At 45.4% G+C, this 26,456-nt stretch overlaps 1 protein-coding gene across 1 annotated transcript in view; it reads right to left on the bottom strand.

Annotated features, from left to right (window-relative positions):
• CASQ2 (calsequestrin 2) overlaps window positions 1-26,456 on the bottom strand; it is a 70,557-nt gene that overhangs the window by 7,486 nt on the left and 36,615 nt on the right. The window contains exons 5-8 of the mRNA NM_001035374.2: window positions 25,107-25,180; window positions 18,857-18,987; window positions 17,413-17,458; window positions 10,787-10,841 (exon numbers count right to left, since the gene is read on the bottom strand). Of these exons, the coding sequence (NP_001030451.1) occupies window positions 10,787-10,841; window positions 17,413-17,458; window positions 18,857-18,987; window positions 25,107-25,180 (306 nt within the window). The remainder of the gene's footprint in view (window positions 1-10,786; window positions 10,842-17,412; window positions 17,459-18,856; window positions 18,988-25,106; window positions 25,181-26,456) is intronic.

Here is a 26,456-nt window from a genome sequence, read left to right as displayed (position 1 = left end):
CAGGACGGGGACTATGGTGCCACCTGGGTTATCTCTGAGTTTATGTATCATCAAATACACAGACTGCACTGGGGGGTTTTTCCTCAAGAGCTTCAGTCACCACTTTCAGCAGCTGAGAAGAGATGGATGGCTACAAATAAGGTGTGGCTGCCAGTACTCTGGAAAGCAAGAATCACGTGACAAATCAGAAATTCACAAAGAAGATGAAATTCAACAACACAGTCCGGAATTCATGTAGAAGGTAAAGCTGAAGTGCAAAAGACTGACTGACATAAGGGAAGGCAGAAACAGGTCTAGGTACAAGTGTAGAGGAAGAAGATCTGAACGGAAGCCGAACACACAAGATGGCACTGCTCGTTTCTGATGGAAAACCCACATATCACGATTTATAAATAGGAATGTACATACAGGGACATTTCTGTTTCAGAGCAGGTTTGGAGATAAAAAGAGAAAGATTGAAGGAACAAAAATTGGGTCCTGCAAGAAAAATCAAATGATCTGGAGTTTTTACGTAAACAAGATAAGTCAAAATTGTGGTTTAATGCTTGTTTTTAAAAATACAGAAAGGTTTTTTTGTGAGGAGAATATTTTTTGTGCCTATGGAGGAGCGAGGACAGCTCAAAAAACATGCCTCAAATAAATTAACAAATGAGTTGCCATTAACGTTGGGAAGTTTCATCCAGAGTCAAGGGCAGTTTTTGACATTCTGGATGATGTATTCTGTAATGGGCTACTCCCTCTGCATCCCTGAATATTTCCAAGAACAGAACCTGTTCTTCAGGGAGGCAGCCCAGCTTGATTCTTAAACATGTGGACCCTTGGGCCAAATGGTCCAAATCCTGGGTCTGCTGTTTGGAGTGTGACTTAGGGCAAGTCATTTAATGTCTTGGTTTCTTGTCTGTAAAAGGGGGATGATAACAATAGTACCGATTTTGTAGACTGATTATTAGTTACATGAGTTAGTGTCTATAGCACTTAGATGATGCCTGACACAAAGTAAGGCTTAGTTATGATTCTTCTGAAATTCTCTGACATTCTTCTGCCTGAATACGAGGAACCTGGCTGTTCATCTGTTTATCCAGTGCTTATGTCTTAAGTGCAATGATCTGGGCACAAGGGTGGGCTAGATACAGTTTTGGACCCATGTGGCAGAGAAGACATTTTCCTGTGCAGTTACCCCAGGAGGTGGTATATCATAGAGTGATTCCTTCTGGTCCCTGTTGCTGATTGAAGGCTGCAGGGGTGGCTACAGCAGCTGCTATGACTATGAGAACCTTGCCTCAGTGCAGGATTAAAGCAAGGTGTACTTACTTTGTTTTAAAGTCATTAGGTTAATTTTTATATTCCTGATCCAAGGCTCGGAAGCCCTATTTACCTCCATTAATCCCCAGCCTGAAATCCTTGTTGGAATGAATTCTCATTCATCTGTGAAAGCAGAATTAAGACAGCCCCACTGCCCTCATATGTATTTAGTCACTAAAATTTTAACTTACTTAACTTAACTTACTTAAAAGTTCAGTTTCTTCTTAGGGACCACTTCTGTTTCATTTTAAAACAGGTGTCCTGGAAAAGGGACACATCCACTGTGGATCCCTCTTTTTGACCAAGAAGGCAGGTGTTGGGAGCCATATTTCACTTTCATAATTCAATGTTAAGCACAAGACTAGTTCACAGTTGCAACTGTATGAATGAATGAATGAATGAGTTTGAAATTAATGAACATTTTCTTATCAATGATATACCCAGCTTAGAGGGCTTTTAAGACTGTGACCATGTATTTCTCAAAAAGAATAGCCTGTAATTCTTTTTTAAAAGGTAGATTAAGAAAAAAGAGGAAATATTATTGAGATTTATAGACTAGCAGTTATTTCACCATTGAAAGTAGAGAGCTATTCTCTGTGGTCATTAGTTAGAGAAGCCACTATTCTCAAAGCCAGAAGGGATTCCCAAATATCCCACATATCCAGGCAGGTGTATAGATAGCCCCACCCAGAACATTGGTCTGTCTTCTCTCTTGAATGTTTCCAGCACTGAGACCCTCTGGCCTCCCTAAAGGTCTAGTACAGAATCAGTAACCCAGACAGCCAAGAGTTGTTTTCTTTCATCAAACTGAAATTTCCTTTTTTCTCAAGAAGTCTTCTTCCTTTAAGCACACAGGGTATTGTTCTTTATATGCAGGAAGCCTGCGATCATGTTGCCCAACCTTGATTTTACCAGTATTTCTCAAGCGTTTACTGGCTACTGGCTGTTAAGTACTTTTGCATTTAATCTTTGTATCTAGTCCTGATGAAGGGTAGGAAGATGTTATTATCTCCATTTTAAAGAGGATGAAATTCAGATGCAGGGAGAGTGCCTGATTTGCCCAGCATCTCACACCAGCAAGTGGCAGAGCCAGGATTCTAACTCAGGTCTTTGGTCTACACCTCAGGTTCTGTTTCCATAGTCCATAGTGTGTGGTCTCCACACACTGACCCAAACTGCTGCATCTTCTTGCTCAAGTCTGTGCTTGAGATTCGAGCACCAGGAGTGAAAGCATCCACATGAGGGAAGCGAGGGCATGGGCAGTGGGAGACATGTGGGTGGACCTGGGGGCTGGTGGGCTGGCCTTTGCCTCCCCCTTCCCCAGTAGTCACGGGCCCCTTCCCCTCTTTCTAGTCTGCAGCTGAGCCACAGCCTGTTCAGTTGGCTGTCAGTGATTTCCCTGAGTGTGCCTGGAATCTCAGAGCTGGATCCAAATAAAGAAGAGGGGCCAATGGTAAAGAATGCAAGTAATGGAGATGCAGACACAGAGATCAGACTATGGACACAGGCGAGGGGGAGGATGGAGAGGGTGAGATGAATGGAGAGAGTAGTATGGAAGCATAAACACTACCATATTTAATATATATATGTGGGTATGTTAATTGCTCAGTCAGGTCTGACTCTTTGCAACCCCATGGACGGTGGCCCACCACGTACCTCTGTCCATGGGATTCTCCAGGCAAGAATACTGGAGTGGGTTGCCATTCCCTTCTCCAGGGGATCTTTCCGACCCAGGGAATGAACCCAGTCTCCTGAATTGCAGGCAGATTCTTTACCATCTGAGCTACCAAAGAAGCCCACGTAAAATAGGTAGCCAATGGAAATTTGCTGTTTGATTCAGGGAACTCAAACTGGGCTCTGTAACAGATAACATATGTACATACGTGTGGGCTAAGTCGCTTCAGTTGTGTGCAACTCTTTGCAACCCCATGGACTGTAGCCTGCCAGGCTCCTCTGTCCATGGGATTTTCCAGGCAAGAATACTGGAGTGGATTGCCATTTCCTTCTCCAGGGGATCTTCCCAACCCAGGATCAAACCCTCATCTCTCACGCCTTCTGCATTGGCAGGTGGGTTCTTTACCACTAGCGCCATCTGGGAAACCCCGGACATATGTACAACTATGGCTAATTCATGTTGATGTATGGCAGAAACCAAACCAATATTGTAAAGCAATTATCCTTCAATTAAAAATAAATGAATTAAAAAAAAAAAACAATAAACCAGATGCAGGTTTGATCCCTGGATCAGGAAGATCCCCTGGAGGAGGAAATGGCAACCCACTCCAATATTCCTGCCTGGGAAACTCCATGGACAGAGGAGCCTGCTGGGCTACAGTCCATGGTGTCACAAAGAATAGGACATGACTGAGCACACATACATGCACGCCCGATGCAGTGAGAGCTCTGATTCCTTCCCTGCCAGACGAGACTGGACCCTGAGATCCCACGACCCAGAGCCTAGGGCTCAGGCTGAGCCAGGTTTCCCACGGTGAGCAGGAGGCCTCTGGGAATCACATCTTTATGGGAGGAGACGATGATCATTATGCTTTCCTCCTTCCCAGGCAGGGAGGGCCTGGTGGGAATGAGGCTGCACAAGCCCTGGGGGACCAGTTCCAGGCCAGTTCCAGCCGTGCCAGAAGCCAGGGCCTGTCTGGCAGACACATGTGTGTCTCAGACCCAGCAAGGGCCCCACAGTAACAGGTCCAGGCCCTCTGCACGCTGCCCACCAGGCCCTCACACTGTCCTCCTGACCCATCCTCAGGGGCTGGCGGTGCTCATCCCATAAATACGCTGGAGACACCCCCGCCCCCACACTGCTACCCCAGGTGCAGTTATGGGACTCAGAGTCTCGCTCCTGGAGACAGGCCTAGGCTTGGGGAACCGGGCTGGATGGCGAAGTCCTGTGACTATTGCTTCTGAGGGAGGTGACACAAATAAGCAGGCATCACGTGGCTTGCAGGTTGTGTCTGGACTTAGAAGACCCTGCACAGGTCACTTAACCTCTCTGGGGCTTCTATCTCAACTGACAATGGAGAAAAGAGCTTCCCTGTGACCTTGGGGGCTTGTTGATAAAATGATACTATTGTTATCATGCCAGGCACTTGCAGAAGAGACTGCAAAGATTTTCCCTGTCTTCTTTCTTTCCCACTCCATCAGCATTTAATTCATGTCAAGTGTTCTTCACTATGTTCATCCTTCGTTAGTAGGAGGGCTCCTGGTGTCATTGGGCGGGTATATCCTGTATGCCCACGTGTATCAGATCCAGGGCCAGATGCTGGGACACAGAGGTGTGGAGGGCAGTCACCTGAGAGGTCTCCTCTCAGAGGCCCACTCAGTGCGTAAGCAGCAGCGTGGCGTCTGAACCTGGGCCCTTTGGGAGCCATGGGAGACAAAGTTGAAAACATGTCCCTGACAAGGTGAGTCACTCAGTCAGCTGTTAGATGGGGGCCATGGTATGGGCCCCACAGTCCTGAGCTGGCCCCTGAGGCATTAGCATACCCTATCAGTCCTTACCATGGCGCTCCTCCTCTCTGTCTCCTAGCTCTTGTGTGTGTGCATATGTGCTAAGTCGCTTCAGTCGTGTCCGCCTCTTTGCAACTGTGGTCTGTCAGCCTCCTCTATCCATGGGATTTCCCAGTCGAGAATACTAGAGTGGGTTGCCATGCCCTTCTCCAGAGGATCTTCCTGACCCAGGGATCGAACCCTCGTCTCTTATGTCTCCTGCACTGGCAGGTGGGTTCTTTACTACCAGCGCCATCTGGGAAACCCGAGCTCTTGGGGTCCGGAACTGGTGGGCAAGGCAAAGGGTACAGGAGCAGAGGTGGCGGTTACAGTCCAGGGCTTGGGGCTGGACTGCCTGGGTTGGAATCCCAGTTCTAGCACTGATTAGTCATATGACCGAGGGATGCTGCTTAATGTCTCCATACCTTTGTTCCCTAACTGCATATCAGGGAAGATGATAATGACAGTACCTATTGCTTACAAGGGCTTCCCTGGTGGCTCAGTGGTAAAGAATCTGCTTGCAATGCAGGAGACACGAGTTCAATCCCTGGGTTGGGAAGATCCCCTGGAGAAGGAAATGGCAACCCACTCCAGTAGTCTTGCCAGGGAAATTCCTTGGACAGAGGAGCCTGATGAGCTACAGTCCATGGAGTCGCAAAGAGCCAGATACACGATTTAGCGACTGAACGATGATGACTACCTATAAGCACAGGGCTGCTGTGAAGATGAAATATGCAGATATTTCAGTGCTTGGAACTATATTTAGCAAGAACTGCATTTTAAATTTGATCAAATTTAAATTTGGAAGCTCAATTAAGCAGTCAGTCTTCCTATTTGAGGCAACTAGTGTCAAAAACATTTTACAAGAACCTGAGGCTGTTGAAACTCAGTTGGAACAAGGGCTTGGACCCTTGCACTAGGGGCCCCTCACTGGTTGTATTCCATAGGCTCAGACAGCAGCCTCAGTGCATCTCCAGCTTGTTAGTGCTGATGTCCCCGGTGCCCATATCCATCCAGCATGAGCTCACGTAGAAATGCCACTTTGTGACCCTTTCATCCAGTGCTCTAAAGATGTCAGCCTGATGCAGACACCTCTGGGGGCGGCAGGGGGGATGGATCATTTTCACACCTGTCAAACAGTAGATCTGGCTGCATTCTGAGCGCAAGAGCTGAGAGGAGGCTGTGGAAGAGGAAGCCGGGCAGCACCACAGGGCACTGGGCAAGACCAGAGAGCTGTAAAGGTCATTTCCAGCCAGGCCTGCCTGCAGTCACAACCGGGGGGAGAGCTCACTGCAGAAGAGATCCAGCAGTTGTGCTCAGGGCCAGAGAGCAGGCAGGGTCTGCAATCCCTGAACACAAGTCCTCAACTGGGACTGTCAGAACCGCTGGGAGGGTCCTTGAGAAACAGGTCACTCGGAGAGACCTTTATTACTGCTGCTGCTGAATAATCGTAGATTCCAAATCTGGGAGCATCAGTGGGGAGGTAGTTTTCTTCATTGATTGGGCTGTCAAGCTTCCAGGTGGCTCCTTTCTCCTCACTCCCTCTTCTTTTTCTTGCTCTCTTGGCTCCCACCTCCCCCATCCCTTGCTCAGAGCCCGCAGCTGGCTGGGGCGACCCCAGGGAGGTAGTGTGGTTGGGTGGACAGTGCCCAAAGGAGCCATCCAGAAATCTAAACTCCTGTGCCTGCTATGCCTCTAACGTGCCATCTTGAGTGCTTCACTGAACTTCTTTGGGTCTTTTCAAATGTTGGAGGTGCAGAGGGTGGTAAAGGACAGCGGAGAGGAAGGAGGGCAGGCTAAACAGTCACTCAGACTCTGCAAGGTAGTAATTCTGAAAGATGGGTAGACACGAAGTAGGGCTTTGTGTTTCAGGGTGGGGCTATGCACCCAGTCAGCGCTCAGTTTAATTCCAGATCCACTGCTCCCCAGCAAGTCAGCTGCTCTGGACCTCCTCGACTTCATCAGTTGTAAAAATAAAAGTAGTACCTCCCACATGGGGTTACTTCATCTAAGAATACAATAAGTCACCATCATCCTCGTCTTTATCAGAATCACAATGTAGTCAGAGGTCAAGACAGCTTGCCAGAATTTGAATCTTGGCTTGAATACAGCAAGTGATTTGGGCAAGTCATTTAACCCTTAAGAATCACTTTTCTCATCTGATGTTGGGGGGATCATCATCTTGCATATATCACATGGTGGCTTTAAGGACCAAATAGGACCACCTCCATAAAGCCCAGAGCACACTTCCTCCAGACTCTTAGCTCTTTAAGAGACCTGTACTATTTTCTTTGGTGACTGGGTAGGGGTTTGGTTGGTGCAATGGGCCCCGCGGAGTTTGTTAGCAAGAGCAGCTATATCAGGAAGTACTGTCTGGGTAGGAATGAAATTCCTAGTCCTGCAGCCAGGCCCCTCTGCCCTGGTTACACATCAGTGACCTGCAGTAATGACTGACTAGTTGCAGAGTCAGGAACTTTCACGGAAAAGGCTTTCTCTTTCCCAGCCCTGAGCGGGCCAGTCCCCCACCCCCTCCCTGAGGAAAGATGCTGTGAGCCCATCCTCCCTCCCCAACCTCCACCCCCAGTGCATTTCTTCCAGCTTCCCAGTAACAAGCCCCAGCATGGGCTCCTGTGGGGCAAGACAAGGCTTCAGGCCCAGGGATATTTGCGCAGGGAGGAGGTGGAAGTAGTTTCAGGAGCTTGATTCATTACAGCAGCAATCTCGGTCAAACAGGTTCCTGCAGCTTCTCCGAGGCCTCTTTGTTCCATTGTTCCAGAGAGCCAGACAGGCCTCCCCACAATCCTGGGAGGGGGCAGGGGGTGGGGAAGGAAGCCCCCTGGAGTCTCGCCAGCAGGCTGCTGCTGATGGCCATTTCGTCTCTGTTCACACAACACCAGGGATCCCATTCGGTTTGATTATAGCTTGTAAACCTTGGGCAACTGGCTTCTTTGCTATTTTCTTCTCCAGGGGCTGGGGGTAGCCAGAATTGTGGAAAAAAGCTGGAAACGTACTGATATTTTTTTTGGACACAGATTAGGTTTTCTTGAAGAGTTTTCCCAAATCTGCAAGTCAATGATGGGAAAACTGGGACACGAGTGAACATTCCAGAAAATTAATGAAAAAAATGGGAAGGAAGCTTTCAGATAATTTGGAGCATAAATTTGTTTTTCATACAGAGGAATATTATTTGACCCTAAAAAGGAATGAATTATTGATGCATACCACATACAGATGAATATGGAAAACATTATGGTAAGTGAAAGATGCTAGGTACAAAAGGCTACATATTACATGACTTCATTTACATGAACTATCCAGAACAGTCAAATCCCTAGAGACAGAAAGTACATTGAGTTGTTGCCAGCGGGTGGAGGAAAAGGGAATAGGAGTGGCTGCTAATTGAGATGAGATTTTTTTGAGATGATGAAAGTGTTCTGGAATTAGATAGTGGTGATGTTTGCACAACTTTGTGAATATAGTAAAACTGCTGAATTGCACACTTAGGAAAGGTGAACCTTAGGGACTTCCATGGTGGCCCAGTGGCTAAGACTCAGTGCTCCCAGTGCACAGGCGGGTTCGATCCCTGGTCAGGGAACTAGATCCCACATGCTGCCACTAAGAGTTCGCAGGTCACAACTAAGACCCAGGGTAGCCAAATACATAAATATTTAAAGAACAGTGTATCTTATGGTATGTGAGTTATACCTCAATTTTAAAAATTGCATGATAAAACCATCTGGGTTTCAGTTTGTAAGAAACTGTGGAGGCTGACAGTGTTTTACCAAAGAAACAAAATGCTGTTCAGATAGTGACGAGCTGGGCTCGGTCTCAGCCAGTCATCAGCATATAATCATCTGCTCACAGGTATTTATTAAGCACCTACTCTGTGTCAAGGCACAGACAAGAACCAGGTATATATTGATGAATGGGACAACCGTCCCCTCTTTGTGGCCTCCTACTAGCTCATTGTGCCCTCTTCAGCAGTTTGTTGAACTTCTCTGACCCGCTACTTCCTTATCTGTCTTTATGAATGAATATATGAGAGGCTGAGGCAAATGCCATACAAATGTATCTTACCCGGAACAGTGGTTCCCAAACCCCACAGGGCATCAGCACTTGGCTCAGAGCTTGTTTCAGTCAGTCCCAGGTGGCTCGGTGGCACTGTTGGGTTGGGAAACCCTGCCCAGGCACCTCATCGCCTGGCTGCTTAGCCATCCGAAAGGAAGTTCCCTGCCTTCTCTGGTTGCGTTTTGGATTGCCCCAAGTCTTCCAAAACACACTTCACAATCACCGCTTACCCTTCCCTTTGGGAAACTTTATTTACAGAGCACTGCTGTAGGAATCCAGAATTTTACCACCTGCAAAATTAATTTTTCCTGCCCTTCACTCTCCACTGGTGTTAAAAAGAGTGAAACCAGGAAAAACTTGACCAGCTTAACACCCATTTATAGGGTCATTTTGTACTTTAGAAATAAGCTGCTTGTTTTGCCCAGTTCTCATTATTTGGTGGAATATTTTCTATGAAATTTCCCAAGCATAGACAATATTTTGCAGACCAAAGGATACACAGTTGTTATTTTAAGGTAGGATTGTAATTCATATAGGCTAGATCACAACATTGGTAAATGAAGTTTAAATGTGAACAGAAATTTACCTCCCTCCTCCTATACACAGGGGCTTCCCTGGTAGCTCAGCTTCAATGCAGGAGACCCTGGTTCCATTCCTGGGCTGGGAAGATCCCCTAGAGAAGGGATAGGCTACCCACTCCAGTATTCTTGGGCTTCCCTGGTGGCTCAGACAGTAAAGAATCTGCCCACAATGTGGGAGACCAGGGTTAGATCTCTGGGTTGGGAAGATCCCCTGAAGGAGGGCATGGCAAACCACTCCAGTATTCTTGCCTGGAGAATCCCCATGGACAGAGAAGCCTGGTGGGCTACAGTCTTTGGGGTCGCAGAGTTGGACACGACTGAGCGACTAAGCATAGCACCCACATACACATCCTTAAAGCCAGGATGTTTTAACATCCTCCTCCTTAGTCCTCAGTGCTTCTTAATAGGCAGCTAGGCAGAATGAGGTTCATACTCACTTGTGCTGTGCTTAGTCACTCAGTAGTGTCCACTTCTTTGCAACCCCACGGACTGTAGCCTGCCAAGGCTCCTCTGTACATGAGATTGTCCAGGCAAGAATACTGGAGTAGGTTGTCATTTCCTTCTCCAGGGTCATACTCTCTTGCTGCTGCTGCTGCTAAGTCGCTTCAATCATGTCCAACTCTGTACGACCCCATAGATGGCAGCCCACCAGGCTCCCCCGTGCCTGGGATTCTCCAGGCAAGAACACTGGAGTGGGTTGACATTTCCTTCTCCAATGCATAAAAGTGAAAAGTGAAAGTGAAGTCGCTCAGTTGTGTCCGACTCTTGGCGACCGCATGGACTGCAGCCCACCAGGCTCCTCCGTCCATGGGATTTTCCAGGCAAGAGTACTGGAGTGGAGTGCCATTGCCTTCTCCGGCATACTCTCTTGCTGCTGCCGCTAAGTTGCTTCAGTCGTGTCCGACTCTGTGCGACCCCAGAGACGGCAGCCCACCAGGCTCCCCCGTCCCCGGGATTCTCCAGGCAAGAACACTGGAGTGGGTTGCCATTTCCTTCTCCAATGCATGAAAGTGAAAAGTGAAAGTGAAGTTGCTCAGTCGTGTCCGACTCTTAGCGACCCCATGGACTGTAGCCCACCAGGCTCCTCCATCCATGGGATTTTCCAGGCAAGAGTACTGGAGTGAGGTGCCATTGCCTTCTCCCGCATACTCTCTTAGCTGTGTGCATATTTGAATGTGGAATCATCCCTAACAGGCTACCACCAGGGGGCGTTCGTTACCTTGCGGTTTGCGGAAGACCGGAAATGACGGAAGAAAGGGTGAGGGCTGACAAAGGAGAGAGGTCAGTTTTGGCTTAAGGTGTGTAAGAGTGGGGATGGGGTGTAGGGTTCCTACCTGGGTCACTCCTCTCCGCAAAGGCCACAATATGGATTCCGTTCAAGTCATCTTCCTGTGGGAGAGAAGAATCAAAGTTACTCTCTTGGGTGGAAAGATACCAGGGAGTGAGTCCTGGACAGACTCAGAGGCTGGAATGAATATGGGAGGCGGTGGAGCGGGGTGGACGCAGGGGCATACATTCAGGAAGGGAATACTGATGAGCCGCGGGGAAGACTGTGGAGTTTAATCAATGGGTTTGCAAGACAGGAAAACACCAACCACACACAGACATTAGCATGAAAAGGGCCTCACTCCCGTGGGCTGGAGGATCCAGGAGAGCAGCAGTAAAAGGCAAAATGAGGAAGAATGTGAGTTTGGTTCATCAGGAGCTCCGAGAGCCACAAAGCATTCTGGACACACCTCCGCGAGTGCATGTGTCAGTCTGTGTTTCAGGAATTCACCGCCAGCAAATATAATCAGCGATATACCAGATTATAGAAACTTCCGAATGCTGCTAACAGATCCTGAAAATGTCCTCAAACAGGTAGCAGACAAGACTCTATGAGATAAGTGAGGATGTGGGTCTGTTTTGTTCACACAAGAATCTACACCTGTGTAGTGCTTTTGTTAAAGACATCTCTTATTGAAGAAGCAGAACCTGTGTGGTCAGTAAGGGGCGCTTTGCTGTGAGTGATCTCCCAAGTTGTTTCCTTGGGGTCCTTTCTGCTTGCCAAAGCAGGATAGATCCTGAGAGTGGGCAGCTGCAGGAAAACTCTGGAATTTAGGCTTAGGGAAAGTTGAGGGTGTGACAGTAAAAGTGTGTGTGGAGGTTGGAATGGGGTAGAGAATCTAGACAGAGTATTTCAAATCCATGGGCAACCAAGTGCATCTCGTGTTTCTCTGTCTGAGCAGAAAGGACCATATATGCACCCTGTGTCTCTGCACTGATTATTCCTGCAGAAGGAGCAGCAGGAGCTTGGAGGGGCCCCTCTTATGAGAAATGTGAGCCTCAGGAGACCTGGCGAGGAAGCCGTGTGAGAATGGGGCACCAGGGACAAATCTAAGTGAATATGATTATCGCTGACACCGGCCGAGGGATTCACTGTGCCCTGAATGTCATATTGGAATCATCCTAGGGAAAAAAAAAAAAAAAACTCTAGGCATCTCAAACCTCTCATGATCTCTGTTTCCATTTCAGTTGATTTTAATGCTGGTGCAATCCTATCTAAATGCTAATTTTTTTTCCTTTGAGTTTGGAATGGACAAAAACCTCCAAATGGTCTAAGAGAGATTACATGGAAAATATTATTATTAAAAACAAGAGAGTGGGCACTGCCATGGTCAGACTCTGGGGAATTGAATTTTACAGATATGTGTGTGCACGCATACGTGAGTACAGGTTTATTACACAAATCTGATGGCAACCAGAAGGGGAGTCTGAGCTTTCCCTGTTTTACATTTGCTATTATCGCCAGACAGAATATCCTGATCAGTTCTCATTAGGCTACCCTGTGACTCTGTCTCCTGTCATCAGTTGGAAGTAAGCAGTGTTAACTCTAGGAAGAAGGCTTCATTTCTGTGTACCCTTCTACAGTGCATTTAGAAATTAGTTTTAGAATTAAGAATCCATGTTAATTTGCTAATATGGCTGTCACTCCCAGGCCTGCGATGGCCCCTGGATGAAGAACCATAACCCAGAGAAAGAGCCTTTTTCTTTATGGATCTCAAAGATTCAGCACACAAACCTGTATTGAATACCTGCAAAGAGGCAGTTGCTTTTCAGTGCCAGGTATTTTCCGTAATCTCACAGAGCAAGAATCCATGGTCAGGCCGGTAAATCAGGGCTACTCAGTGTAAATCCAATGTGCAAGGTGAGGGAAGAGCCAAGCTGACCATGCACTGGCCTGAGAACACCCCAGGGGCTTTCTCTGAACCCCACAGGCTTTGCTGTGCAGATCACGCAGTTAGTCATCACATTGCCTTGAAAATAACCTTTTTAATTGCACAAATCTCTCTCAACTGGATGGCAGGCTCTCTGAAGGAAGGGATTATGGCTTAAAATAATAATGATGGTGAAAATGGCAACAATGATATTTGCCACTTGCCACACAATGTATTGGTACTTTGTAAATACATTATTTCTGAATCTCAAAGTCTGATTCCTATTTAATGCTTCAAGAATTGAGTGACTTACCTAAAGCCATGGAGATGGTACATGACAACTGGGATTCAAGCCAGCTCTGTCTGACCCCAAAGTCCATTCCTTTTCTTTCTCAATGACGGGGTCGCAAATAGGCCACTGTGACATAAAACTGTTTTGGCTGAAGGCATCTGAATTCCTGAAATCCTTTATCTGCCTAAAAGCAGAGCCTCCCCAAGAACTCAGTTGTCATCACTCAGACAGACATTATCACAAAATTATCGTATCTGCCATCTATTCTCCTAAGGGCCCATTTATCATTCAAAAAAAGTCATTTTGTTCTCCCAGAAGTGCTCCTCTGCCCCCCACCCCACCCCCATTCCCCATTAAGATGGTGTATAAGCCCCTCCTTGAGTCACGTTTCTCCCATGCATGAATAGCTAATTAAATTTGTGGTTTTTACCTCTTGCCAATCTTTTATCAGTTTCATTTGCAGGGCCTAAGAAATAGACCTAAGAGGGTAGAGGAAAATTTTTCCTGACATGACCAACAAGAGAGAGAATGGGCTCTGCTAATCTATCGTCTCTCCACAGGCTTTGCAGAAGATGTTGCAAATGCTGGTCTTTCTTAAGTTGAAAGAGGCCAAGGAGGGGCTTTTAGGCCAAGTGTCTGAGCACCAGATCCCCCAAAGCAGTGGAAATTTGGGAGTTACTGTGATGACTACCTTAGTGTAGAGTTGCTAGCACTTTGTATGTCCCTCTGTCATAGCAGCAAACGTACTGGACTGGTGTTCTCTTATTACTGGGGCTGTTTCGTCTACTCAACCCTGAATTCCTAAGGACAGGACAGCAATGCTTATTTTTATAACGTGATTAGCACAGTGTAATAGGTTCTTCTTAATGTCTGTTGAATTTTTTTTTATAAAAAGAGTATAGTGATAAAAATCTTACATACCTCTTGAAGAAAATTAGCAAATATTAGAGATACCAAGGAGAAATGGAACATCAGTTACCCATCAATCAGATATTACCATTGTTCATATTTAACTCTGTTTCCTTCTAGTCTCTGTTGAACGTTTGCTCTCATGTTGAATGAAGAGATGCAGAGAGAAGAAAAATAGTTAAAACTGTGATTCCCTAACTAAGGGGCAATCAGTGATGTACGGGTTCCCTGGAGGAGATCCCTGGCCCCCTCTGGGAACGACTTTCCTGTTGCAACCAAGGCAAGATTCTTTCAGAAAGAACTGCTGAGTCCCAATTTCTGTGGGCTTTTGCCGAGGACTGTGGCTGACAACTGGCTAGGATGGAGGGCCGGTGGGGAGGCAGAGTCTCAAAGCAGAGGGACAAGTCAGCACTGAGTCTGGACACTCGCTGAATATTCTAAGTAAATAAATAGCTATCTGATTTACACACAGCAAATATTCCCAGTATTTTGGGAATAATAAGTTATATTTTCTGTGATTTACTGCTGTAAAAACCTGTACAGTTGGGGAGAGAAGCCAGTCAATGGTTGCTTTAGCCCTACCTGGTTTTTCTATTTTATTTAAATATCTTGCAATGTCTAAGCAAGTGGGTGTTGAAGATTAAGATTTTGAAGTTCACGAATTGGTCACTTTCCCCAGCCTGTGCAGTGTAAGTTGCTGTGGCCAAAGAGCCCCTGAAAGTGGGTACATGTGGATGGGATAGGGACCGAGTGGCTTCCCCAAGATCGTTCTGACAGTCTGATTTCTGTTCCTCTTTCAGGATGCGAAGATAACCCTGGGTGGCCTGTCCTGCCCTGTCTCCCTAGTTGGAGACTTGGATGAGGGGCTGGCTAGGGCTTCTGGGGATGTCATATGGATATTCCACGATGGGCTGTTGGAAAGGACTAAACCCTTCTGGTTGCCCTTTTCTCTGCCTGGTTGAATTCAATACACAGCCCCTTTCCAATTAGAAAGCAATTGAATATATACTAATGTGGAAAGTGTGAGCCATCACTTTTATTTTATAGTATAGCAAAAGCTATAACTTATTCATTAAGTGAAAAGAAAGCAGACTGGGTTCCAGTGAAGCCAGATGGCAAACTTCCTTTCTGAATATCTGCCTCTGATACGGGAGAGGGAGTATTTCTTCAGAGCAGTGTGCAGGGGGGTGATTTGAGAGATGTCCATGATCAGAAGGAGGGGGCAGGACTGTCCTACAATGGTGGTGTGGTTTTGGGTGGGATACTGCTCTCTCAGTGAGGACAGGCCTGAGAGAAGGATTCTACAATTTTGCAGCGTTTCCCTTCCAGGAGCCTAGAGACTTATCTCTTAAGCATGAACAAAACAAGAATTAAAGATAAAGGCATAGCTGAACAGAACAGTAGTAATCACTCTCAATTTGAAATGGTACCTTGTCTCATGAAAGACAAAGACAGACCAACAACCTATTCCAGATTAAAGGCAACTAAAAGACATAACAATCAAACACAAGCCTTGGATCAAAGTTTGGATCATTCGCCAGGAAAAAACAAATGTTTTCTCTTGCTATAGGATATTAGTGACGACTGGTCAATTTAAACATGGAATGGTATTAGTATTAACTTCCTGCTTTGGATAAGCATACTGTGATTCTGTGGGCATCGCACGTGGCACTAGCAGTAAAGAACCTGCCTGCCTAAACGGGAGACGCAAGAGACTCTGGTTTGATTCCTGGGTCGGGAAGATTCCCTGGAGAAGGGCACGGCAACCCACTCCAGTATTCGTGCCTGGAGAATCCCATGGACAGAGGAACCCGACAGGCTAAGGTCCATAGGGTTACAAAGAATTGGATACGACTGAAGCAATTTTGCATGCATGCACACACTGATTATGTAAGAAGAAGTTCTTGTATTTATACAACTTCTGAAGTGTTTAGGAGCAAAAGGGAATTGGATCTGCTATTTACTCTCAAACAGTTCAGAAAAATTCTATATCAAGAGAATGTAATAAAGCCAAATGTTAACATTTGGGGAATCTGGCTAAAGAGGTCATGAAATTTGTTACACTGTTTTTTATAGGTCTGAAATTGTTTTAAGTGAAAGGTGAGAATATTTTTAAAAAGGAATATTATTTTTAAATCATTGTTATACCATTTTTGTTATTTTAAAATCCAATAACAAGACCTCCTAAATTTTGAAAGGTTTAAATATTAGGAAAAGATGTTTCTATTGTGCTGTGTTGCTCTTAAATAGTCCACTCCTCCAGACTGAATTATTTGCCTTTGGTGTGAAACGTTTGTTTTACCTTCAGATATCCAAAGAAGTTACATGCCAGTAAAACAGAGAGTGTCAAGTTACTCCATGATTCTGTTCAGCTGTCACTTTAGACTCTAAATTAGAGAATTAGTAAACACAGGCTTCCATGTTAATCTCTTTCTCCCTACCACCAACCCTTCTCTCCCTCTCCACCAAAATGTTGCCTTATGGGGACATGGTCCCCTCTAGGATATATGCTGGAGAAAACAAGAGATTTGGTTCCAGGTGGTCTAAATTTAAGTCCCCAGATCTAATGCTTATTAGTTATATATCTTTGAGTAATTGATTTAATCTGTGTGATTGTCAGTTTTTCTAGGAAGCTAAAATACTACCTGTTTTATATCACTTTCCAGAACTGTTGAGAGATCCAAGGGGCACGTGAAATGCTTTGAAAACAGCTTCACAGACTTTGGTTGTGACTGTTTCTGAATTCTGGCCCTCTTTATAGTGCTAACCCACCTGACATATTGTCTGACACAGACCTCGGGGACAATCTGACTTGGCACTTTTCAGTGCCTTGAGTTGCTATTTACAAAAACAGCTACCATGCACTGATGGAGGACCCACTGTGTCTGGGTTCTTCACACCTTTCATCCCCACAATAAGCCTGATTTTAGACGCAGGAGCTAAAGCTCAGAAAGGCCACGTGAAAAAAAAAAAAAAGAAAGGCCACGTGATTTAAGGTAGGACACAAAGTGGCTCAGAGGTTAAAGCGTCTGCCCACAATGTGGGAGACCTGGGTTCGATCCCTGGGTTGGGAAGATTCTCTGGAGAAGGAAATGGCAACCCACTCCAGTACTCTTGCCTGGAGAATCCAATGGATGGAGGAGCCTGGTGGGCTACAGTCCACGGGGTCGCAAAGAGTCGGACACGACTGAGCGACTTAACTTTCACTGTCTTTCACTTTCACAGAGCTAATAGGTGGCAGATTCTGAACTTGAGCCCAAGTCTGAAATGCGTGGTCTGAGCTGCTTCTACCTGTGACCTTGGGTTTCTGGTGGCCAGTGAATGAAAGCCAGTAGTCACTCTAGGAAATGAGCTCAGAGATAGAGTAATTTTGCCTAGTGGCCAGCCCAGGGGAACGGAGTTGTAACTCAGTGTGATGATGTCCACATGTCAAATTCCCCACCACCCCAGACACCCACTCCAGGCAAATAAGACTTGGTTTGAGGTTTGGAACTCAAAGGGGTATTCCTCTTGGGGAATGTACTCATCTCTGCAAGGCAGAAAGAGTTTGCCACTTTCTTACCCATGTTTCAAACATATCTTCTGGGCGCAGGCGACGTAGAGTGGGTCTGGGGGGGAAAAAAAAAAAGATAAACTTCCTTGAATAGAGATGACCTCAGCTGACACCAAAGCCCCAGCACAGTGAAATGTAGGATAAGATGTTGGTTCACTTTCCCAAGTCCTACATAATTGTTTTCTCTCTTAAGGAAACAGCAGATCGACCCTGTTGTGTGTGACTCAGAGCTGGGCCTAAAGGCTTTTCATAGGCCCATTTGAGCCCAGGATTATAAAGTCTATCACAGATAATGGGTCACAGGGAATAGGGTCAGTTTATGCCCGGGCCAAGAAGCCCTTTCCCTTTTCACTGATAGGGGACACTCCTGAGAACCCTGAGCAGGCCCAGAATCAGGAGACCCAGGAGAGGAAACAGCCCAGAGCTACAGTTTTATCACCAGGGTGATCCATCAAAAGCCCTTGAGGGAATGTTTGGAGGAGCAGGTCGGATCTATCTTTTGCTCAGTTTCAACTTCTTTTTGAATGTTGGCAAATACTGTTAGCCTTGTTGGTATTTGTTCATCTGAGTGCTGCTTCCCTGTGGGGACCAAGGCCGACCCAGTGATGGAGTCATTATGCTCCACGTTCAGTGAGCCCGTGTGACCGTGAGGAGGGGACGGTGGGTGGATGAGGCGGTAAGCCCACCACCATGTTCCATGTTCTGGTATTGTCTCTCCCTTAAGAGCTGAGGTCAGCAGACTAAATACAGATGGAAGGTCCAATCCAGCCAAGGCTCCTGTTTTTATAAATAAACTTCTGTTGGGACACAGCCACACACATTTGTTTACATATGGCCCATGACTGCTTGCTCACTACAACGGTGGAATTGAGTGCTTGCAGCAGAGACCATCTGGCCCACAAAGCCTGCAATATTTATTTTCTGGCCCTTTACAAAAAAAGTATGCTGATCCATGCTAATGCTAATGGTATCAAATATTCCTCTCCCAGAAGTTCTATGCACAAAATGTTCATCCTTGGCTTCATTACTCAACTACCCTGAGCCCAATTCCTTGATCTGTAAAATTCAGATATAATTTGTTATATCCCCCATAATGTTGAAGATTAGGTAAAATAGTTTCCCAAAGCCCCTGGCATCATACTTTAGGATGCTAACATTAAATCACTATCATTATCATTGTGGAATTTTACTTGTGACATCTTACTGTATGAGGTGATTTCTTCACTGCGAGGAGGTGGTCTAACTTTGCTTGGAAATGTAAACCCATATTCAGAAAATGGAGCCACTGATCAGTGACCAACAAAGCCACACTGCCAAGTTCAGTTCTGCTGGGGTACTAACTCCAGGTTGTTGCTCTTGGGGGTCTGAAACGGTGGGACTGAGAGGCTTGTCTCCATCCCCCAGGCCCTGGATCCCCCCTGCTGCCACTCCCTGCGTGCCATCTGGGGCACACCTTTGGTGCTCTTTCACAAACTCCACGAGCTCCTCTTCTGTGTAGGGTTTGTCAGGGATGGCAATGGGCTCATCCATAAATGGCTCGTAGAAGTCAACCTCATTCATCTTCAAGGACAATTTCTTTGCAACCTGGAACAATTAGAAGCAAGACAATAGTTTCCTTGAACAGCAGTCTAGAGTAGCAGTGGGTTGTCCAGCTACAAGTCTGTGTGTTCTCTGCAAAAGACATGGGAGTGTATGTGTGGTTTTAACTTAAATGTTGAAATGATAGGAACTCAACACCTAGGCCTGGCCAGACCCACCTCCTTTTGTGATCAAAGGACAGATAGAGAGGAAAAATCCTCTCTGGCAGATGAGTTCCAGTCAGGGCCAGAGAGCAGTCAGAATGGAAGGTGGGAAATTTAATTCCATAATCACCATCACTGAACTGTGTTTGCCAGGGCCTGGAGGAGGAAGCAAATGTCAGCAGATCATGTTCAGTGTCCTGGGATGCATGGATTTAATTGAACCGATTTTGATAGACCAGGCAGTTGATGGAAACCATGTAAAGTACACAGGTACTCAGAATCAGAGGCCAACCCATTAGTCTGTCCCCGATCAGCTCATAAACTGTAATTACTATTTCAGTTGAAGCATTGGCCTGAGGGCTGTCTCTCAGTCCTGGGTGTGTCTGATGGTTTCTGAGCCTCTGGAAACTGCCTGGTTGGTTACCTGTCAGAAGGTGACTTGCCATCCTGGTTTGTCCAGGGTGGAGGGGTTTCCCAGGATTCAGACTTGCAGGGCTCATGCTGGGAGAGTACCCAGCAAGTGAGGATGAGTGGCTTACCCTGTGTCAAATAGAAAGCACAGGGAGCCCGCCTATAGACTGGGAGCTGTGTGCTCTCTTGATTAACATGGCTGTGCAGTCTGGTCAGGACAGAATGGTTGCTGTGTTCACCGGCAGAGCTGCTGAACTCACGTCTCCTTTTGTGAAATGATTCGAGAGGCTTGGAATGTGCAACGCTCTGTAGAAAACCAAATGCCATTCTTTTCGAGTTCAGAGTTGTGGTCCCAGAAAGCACAGGGATGAACAGTGGTTCCCTTGAAGCTAAAGAGGAATTGCCTAAGAGCTGACGCCCTGTGGTGGTAACCAACGGTGCAGAGGCCCAGGGCAGCCATGACTAACTGGGGAGGCGGGGGACTGGGTGTTACATAAGCGGTTACACAAGGAGGTCCATTCTGAGCCAACACTGGTATCCCTATGGCTTTTGTCATCACTTGCTATTAATTCCGGGTCACTGTATTCCATAAAGACGTTTTTTAAGGACTTAAGGGAAAGCAACACTCACATGCTACTCAAGAGCTAACAAAAACAGCTGTGTTAAGAGCCAAAGTCTGTCAAAGGGATTTAATGGTGATGTTGATTTTGCTTTAAGGGACAAAAAGGTGTGGGGTTTTCTCTTTTTTCCCTCTTCTATGGTATGGGGGTGGTGTGGATGATGGGGTGGGGAATGTGGTTAGGGAAAGGGGAGGAAAGAGCAACCGTACAACCATGGGTTGGGCTTACACACAGTTCTTCACAAAGGCCCTCGCAGAATGAGCTTGAAAATGACATTGGATTCTGGTGTTCTGAGTTCACCTACCACATATCTTAGGAACAAGGGAACTGTGTTTGTAGGAGGTGACCAGATGAACAAAAACAAATCATAGCAAACACATGGAGTGCTTGCTGTGTGCCAGTTACTGTTGCAAAGTGTTTAAAGTTGATTACTTTTGAATCTCCACTTTGTACGAGGTCAGAGCTATTATTTTACTTATTTTACAAATGACGAGCTTGAGGCACAATTTGAGGGTGAATTGTTCAAGTGGAGTGTTCTGAACTGCCAATTTGCCTCCATTCCAACTTTCCATTTCATTTCCTTCCAAATTACCTTTTCCTTGACATTGTACAGAAAGGAATTTATGTTCCTTTAAATATCAGATTGGCACTGTGCATGGTGTAGGGAGATGTTTCCTTATTCCTCTTGTAACAGGTTCTCATCAACTCACCCGCAGATCAGTCTGCCAGAATGAAGGCTTCCTGAAGGTGAGAAGCAGCTCATCACACCCTCCATTAAGGGAAACAGTGGAGATGCACCTGTGTGTGTGTGTGTGTGTGTGTGTGTGTGAGGATGTAAGTGTTAAGACCATGAATGTGAAGTTGGAATATGATGTTTGTAAGTTTAAATCTTGGGCACTCTGAGCAGAATTTTCTAGAGGCCAATATCCCCTATATAGGCCCATTCCCTATATACCCGACACTACCATAGAATTTTCTCATCTTGAATCTCAGATAATTCCTTTCTTTTCCTTTTAATTGTATCTTGGATGGTAAAGGCTGAAGGAAGCTTGACTGATTGAGGCACTGATTGATTCTTCAATAAATATTTAGTAGGGCTGACTATATCCAAGGGACCCAGACCTGTTTCATGGATGGTACAATTAAGTAAGAATGGATTTTACTATTAAAATCTGAGGAGATTCAATCATGAATTCTTTTGTCCTTTTTTTTTTTTTAAATTAGTTGGAATGGAGTTTGCCAAGGCAAGAAGATTATAAAGTACAATGGCCATTCTTCTGACATTTGCACGTGTATAAATCTTGATAACATGTTTTTCCACAAGTTAGCAAGCCATTTCAATTGTTGCAGATGAAACCAACTCAATGAATTTAGGTCTTCTCAACATCTGTCTTCTCTGTCAACTTTGTTTAGAGAATCACAGCTTCTTTTGGCCCAAGATGGTTCAAACAAATGATTTTGCTTCTCAGTGTTTACTCCAAGAAAATAACAGGTCAGTGGGAGATGGCATGAGATAATTAGAACTGCCATTTTTCAGGCTGTGAGGTGCCATAGATGGACACCATCCTCAGTCCTCTGACTCTTGCTCCATTTGCTTCAGGCAGGTTGGGCCCTTGTGTGGCTTGATACAGAATCAAGATCCATTGATCAGTGCTGGTCCTAAACCTGTGTGCCAGCTGAAATCTCCCAGGGAGCTCTTAGAAAATGCATATTTCTGGGCCTGGCCATAATGCTAAAAAAAAAAACCCCAAATTTCCAGATGTGAGTTCCAAGAACCAATGCTTTTAAAAGCTCCTTGGGGCTTACCGACACGGACAGTGGTTGGAAACTGGTAAACTCCCAACTCTACATCAGCAGCCCTGATATCTCATCCTCATTACAGTTCTCCAACTCTTATAATGTATTTAACATAATATATTTATTGGTTTGTTTACTTACTTTGTGTCTTCCCATCTTCTCCTTCCCCCAACACATACCAAACTCTAAATTCTACAAGGACAGAAATCTGGTTTGCTCAGTGTTGTGCCCCTGGCATCTGGAAGAGTGTCTGGCACATAAAAGGCCCTCAATAAATGCTTGCTAGGTGGGTGGATGAATAAATAAATGAAAGATCCTTGCAGTTGAATGTCTTCCCAACTTGTAGAAATTAGACCTCAGACCCCATCTTATGTTCCTCAATAGATTCTTCTTCCTAGATTTCCTAGTGTTTTCAGGAGCTTTACAGTCTTTACTGTCCCGAAGCAGAGACTTGCAATCTTAAGCTGTTTGTGTGTCTTCTCTTGTCTTTCTCTCCATCTCAACAGTGGCCAGGTCCCCTTGTCATCTCAATCTCTGCCAGTTGGTTCTTCATCTTTGGGACTGTATTAGGGTTTCCTGGACCCTTGCCTCTCCTGACTTCAAACCTCTATAAAGCCCCTCCCTTTCCAGGTCCCTCTGGCATTCCCTGAAGTGGAGTGTCTCACTAACAGGTCCTTCTGCCCACTTCTTCTGCTCTAGCACCCCCTGCTGGGCACCAGTGAGGCTTAGCCTGGGGACAGCCATGCCTCCTAGACCTTACCGTTCCCCCGACTCTGCAACTGATGACTATAAATTCTTAAATACCTTATAGCATGATCAAGACTGCCCAGTGCCACAGCTCTTCCTTCTGTGTTCTATATAGAGGTAGAGAGTCTGTCTTTTTATAAATGTCATAAAATCCCACAAGGCTACATGACAGGGGCACTTGTGACTCAGTGTCTTTCAGAGTTTTTAGTGAAGAGCCCTGCGAGTTTTTAATTATAGCCTGACCTCACCTTCATGGGCCACATATGGTTGGGCTGGAAGGCACAGCTAAAACCAGACACTACCCTGAGTTCAGCATTGGACTAGCCTTCTAGGAACTGAGGCCTTCCTGCTTGGCCAAGCTTATCTGTCTGACTCTGTCTTCCTTCAGATGAGTTCTTACCCAGGAGCTGCCGTATTCCCTCCCAGCCCATTATAACCAAACGAGAGTGATGAATTTCCTTTATGCTTCTCTGGGCCTCCCCTTCTCTACTAATACTGCCCCCCACCCCCAGTCTCCCTTCGCCTGGACTTAGATGACTGCCTCTTCTTAACAACAGTACTGGCTCACACTTACTAAATGTTTACTATGCGCCAGATGGCAGCTAAGCATTGACATGTATTGTTTCTTTCTCTTGAGAGCAGTAGGACAGAGCAGTTGACTTTGAAGTTAGGCTGACCTACTAACCATGTGACCATGAGCAGATCTATTTAGTCTCTCCCTGCCTTGGTTTCATCTTCCATGGATTGAGAATCCTAATCCCTCTTATACAGGAGTGTTGAGAGGATTAAATGAGAAAACCTATGCAAAGCTCTTAGCACAAAGCCTGACACATAAAAAGTACTTAATAAATGACAGTTATTATTCATTTTGATATTCGTGTTCCAGCTCTCTCCCAACTCTAATCCACACAATTAGGGTAAGCATTCTTCAAGTTTGGATTGTATTACTTAGATTATAGAGCTCTCTTCTGGATTATAGGCTTGCAGACGGGGGTCATACCCATAGAAGTGGTTATGTATATATATTCAATGCAATCTCTTTTCATCATGCTCCTTCCCTGCTCCAGCACTTACAGGCTTCCTCTTGTTTTTTAAAGAAAACTTGAACTCCTTGTGGTAGCAATGCCCATGAACGCTGTTCATCGAAGCCTCACTCCTCACTAGGAGTAACTTTTACCTTTTTTGCTTTCAACTTTGGCCACTTGAATTTGATCAAGACTCCAAACCTTTGTCCTAGGTGTATTTGTTCTGGTGAATATTGCGATTTAGAGCTTTTAGTTTGGGGCATATGTGTATGTGTGGTGTATGGATGTGAGTTTATTAGTGTTATAAACGTGTGGGTATAAGTGTGACTATGTGAGAAGGTATGTGTTATGTTTGTGTGTTGAATGAGTGTATGTATTGGTGTGTTGTGTGGGATTATATGCATGTTGTGGGTGTTGTGTATGTGTGTTATGTGTATATTGTGCAGATGTGTGAATGTGAGTATGTGGGTGTACACCCTGAATCTCAAGAGAAGATAGAGTCTCCTACTTAATGGTGTGGCACAGAGGAAAGGTCATGGATTTTAGGTACACAGAGTCCGAAACTGTGACCTCAGCACTACTACTAATTCGCTGGAGACCTTGGATACTACTTAACCTTTCTAAATCTTTTTTCTCATCTGGAAAATGGTGTTTTTACTTTTCAGAGTTGTTTTGGAGTTGTTTAAAGGATTAGAAACAGTATAGATGCAATATATCAAATTGTGCCCAACACAGAGAAAACCATAAATAGCCCTTTTGCTAATAACTGGAGCAAGAGTAGGGACTCCAACCTTGGTAGGCCCCAAAGAAATTACCCGCTGATTTAAGGCCCCTATATCTCTGCAGTTCTTTGGCTTAAAAAAGACTTGCCATATGCAGAAAATATAGATCCACTGAGTTATAGCCGAGTACACCAATGACATCTCCTGAGGAGCAGGAATGGGTAACTTTCTGAAGCACCAGGGCTTTAGATGGTCTGTGCTCCTCCTGATCCATCTCCTATCCTTGCCCGGTAGAGGGGTGGTATACAAGCCCAGGAAGGGAGAGGATGGCCCTAAACAAAAAGGAAGCAATGACCAGTGACCCAGCACATCTGGGCTCATACACTTCCCATTCTTAGTGTTGAAGGTGATAAAGAATGGTTCATCTCTTTTTATTGTATGTTTTCAGAAATATCCTTACATCCTCTGAATTAATAATTGTTTATTCGATTGTTATTCAATGGTAATTTAATGCCATATTTCTAACACTTCTGGCAAATGTATTAATGGATGGAGGAGTGTTAATGTTGCTAAAAGAGAAGGATAAGTGGTGGGAAGTTCAAGCTTTAAAGTGTTTAAACAGGTTTCTTAGGTACTTACGCCTTTGTCGAAAGTAGCAAAAAATTTGATATAAGGCTGGAAGTGTTCAGCTGCCTCTTCAAACGCCTTGTAATCTAAGAGGAAAAAGAAAAAAGGGAGAAACATTTTCAAGATTCATGTTGCATCAGAAATTTCTCTTTTTAAATAATGTAGAGAAAGTGGGAAGCCAATTAATTCTGATTGGATAGTTATTTGGTAAATATTATTTAGATAAGCATTTGACTTTAGATCCCGAGGAATTTGGGTGGACTGTCGTTCAACTATCCCGAAAAGGATCTCTTATTTATTTGTTTATGTTTGCGCTGGGTCTTTGCGGCTGCTCCCTGGCTCTCTCCATTTGCAGCAAATGGGGGCTAGTCTCTGTTGCAGTGTGAAGCTTCTCCTTGCGGGTTCTCTTGTCCCAGAGCTCAGGCTCTAGGGCTCACAGGCTTCACTACTTGTGGCACACGGGCTTAGCTGCTCCATGGCATGTAGCTGTGTCTCCTGCATTGGCAGGTGGATTCTTAACCACTGGACCACTGGGGAAGTCCCCTAGAAAGGAGCTTTTCATCGCAGTTTTATGTGTTTTAGGAAACTGGGTGAATCCAAGAGAGGACAAGAGACAGAAAAACCAAAAGAAGTTTTTCTCTCAAACTCACTGCTAGTTATAAGTGTACCCTCTACAGAGAATGCATCCTGCTGTGTAAGTGAGCACTATATAAGACCAAAACCCACTTAGTATGCAAAGCAACTCAATCAAAAATGACATCACAGAAGAATTTTAAACTTCCTAGCAGGAGTACTTCTTTGGGTAAACCCTAGTTTTTCTTTTTCTCTTTTTCAGTTTTGTTTTTTCATTCTGATCCCTTGATTGGGAGGAAGACTTAAAATTAACCAAGCCCAGGCTTGATTCTCTGTCCATAGAATTCTCCAGGCAAGGCTGCTGGAGTGGGTAGCCATTCCCTTCTCCAAGGCATCTTCCTGACCCAAGGATTGAAGCCGGGTCTCCTGCATTGCAGGCGGATTGCTTACCGTCTTGTATGGTAAAGAATCTGCCTGTAATGTAGGAGACCCGGGTTAAACTCCTGGGTTGGGAAGATCCCCTGGAAAAGCGAATGGCAACCCACCCCCGTATCCTTTCCTGGAGAATCCCATGGACAGAGAAGCCTGACGGGCTACAGTCCATGGGGTCTCAAAGAGTCGGACTGAGCGACTGTACTACTATTAGACTTGACTCTGGCCCCAGACTTGAATCTAAATGGGTCAGGATAAGCATGAGACCCTGTGAGTGTGGCCACGCTGGGCCTCACTACACCTAGGCAGTTGCTGCTTGGTAAATACATTCATACTCCTGCCTGATATGTGAGGGTG

The sequence above is a fragment of the Bos taurus genome, chromosome 3 (assembly GCF_002263795.3).
Source record: "Bos taurus isolate L1 Dominette 01449 registration number 42190680 breed Hereford chromosome 3, ARS-UCD2.0, whole genome shotgun sequence".
Lineage (NCBI taxonomy): Eukaryota > Metazoa > Chordata > Mammalia > Artiodactyla > Bovidae > Bos > Bos taurus.
The sequence above is the reverse complement of the archived record's forward strand: the minus strand, read 5'-3'. Positions and strand labels throughout refer to the sequence as shown.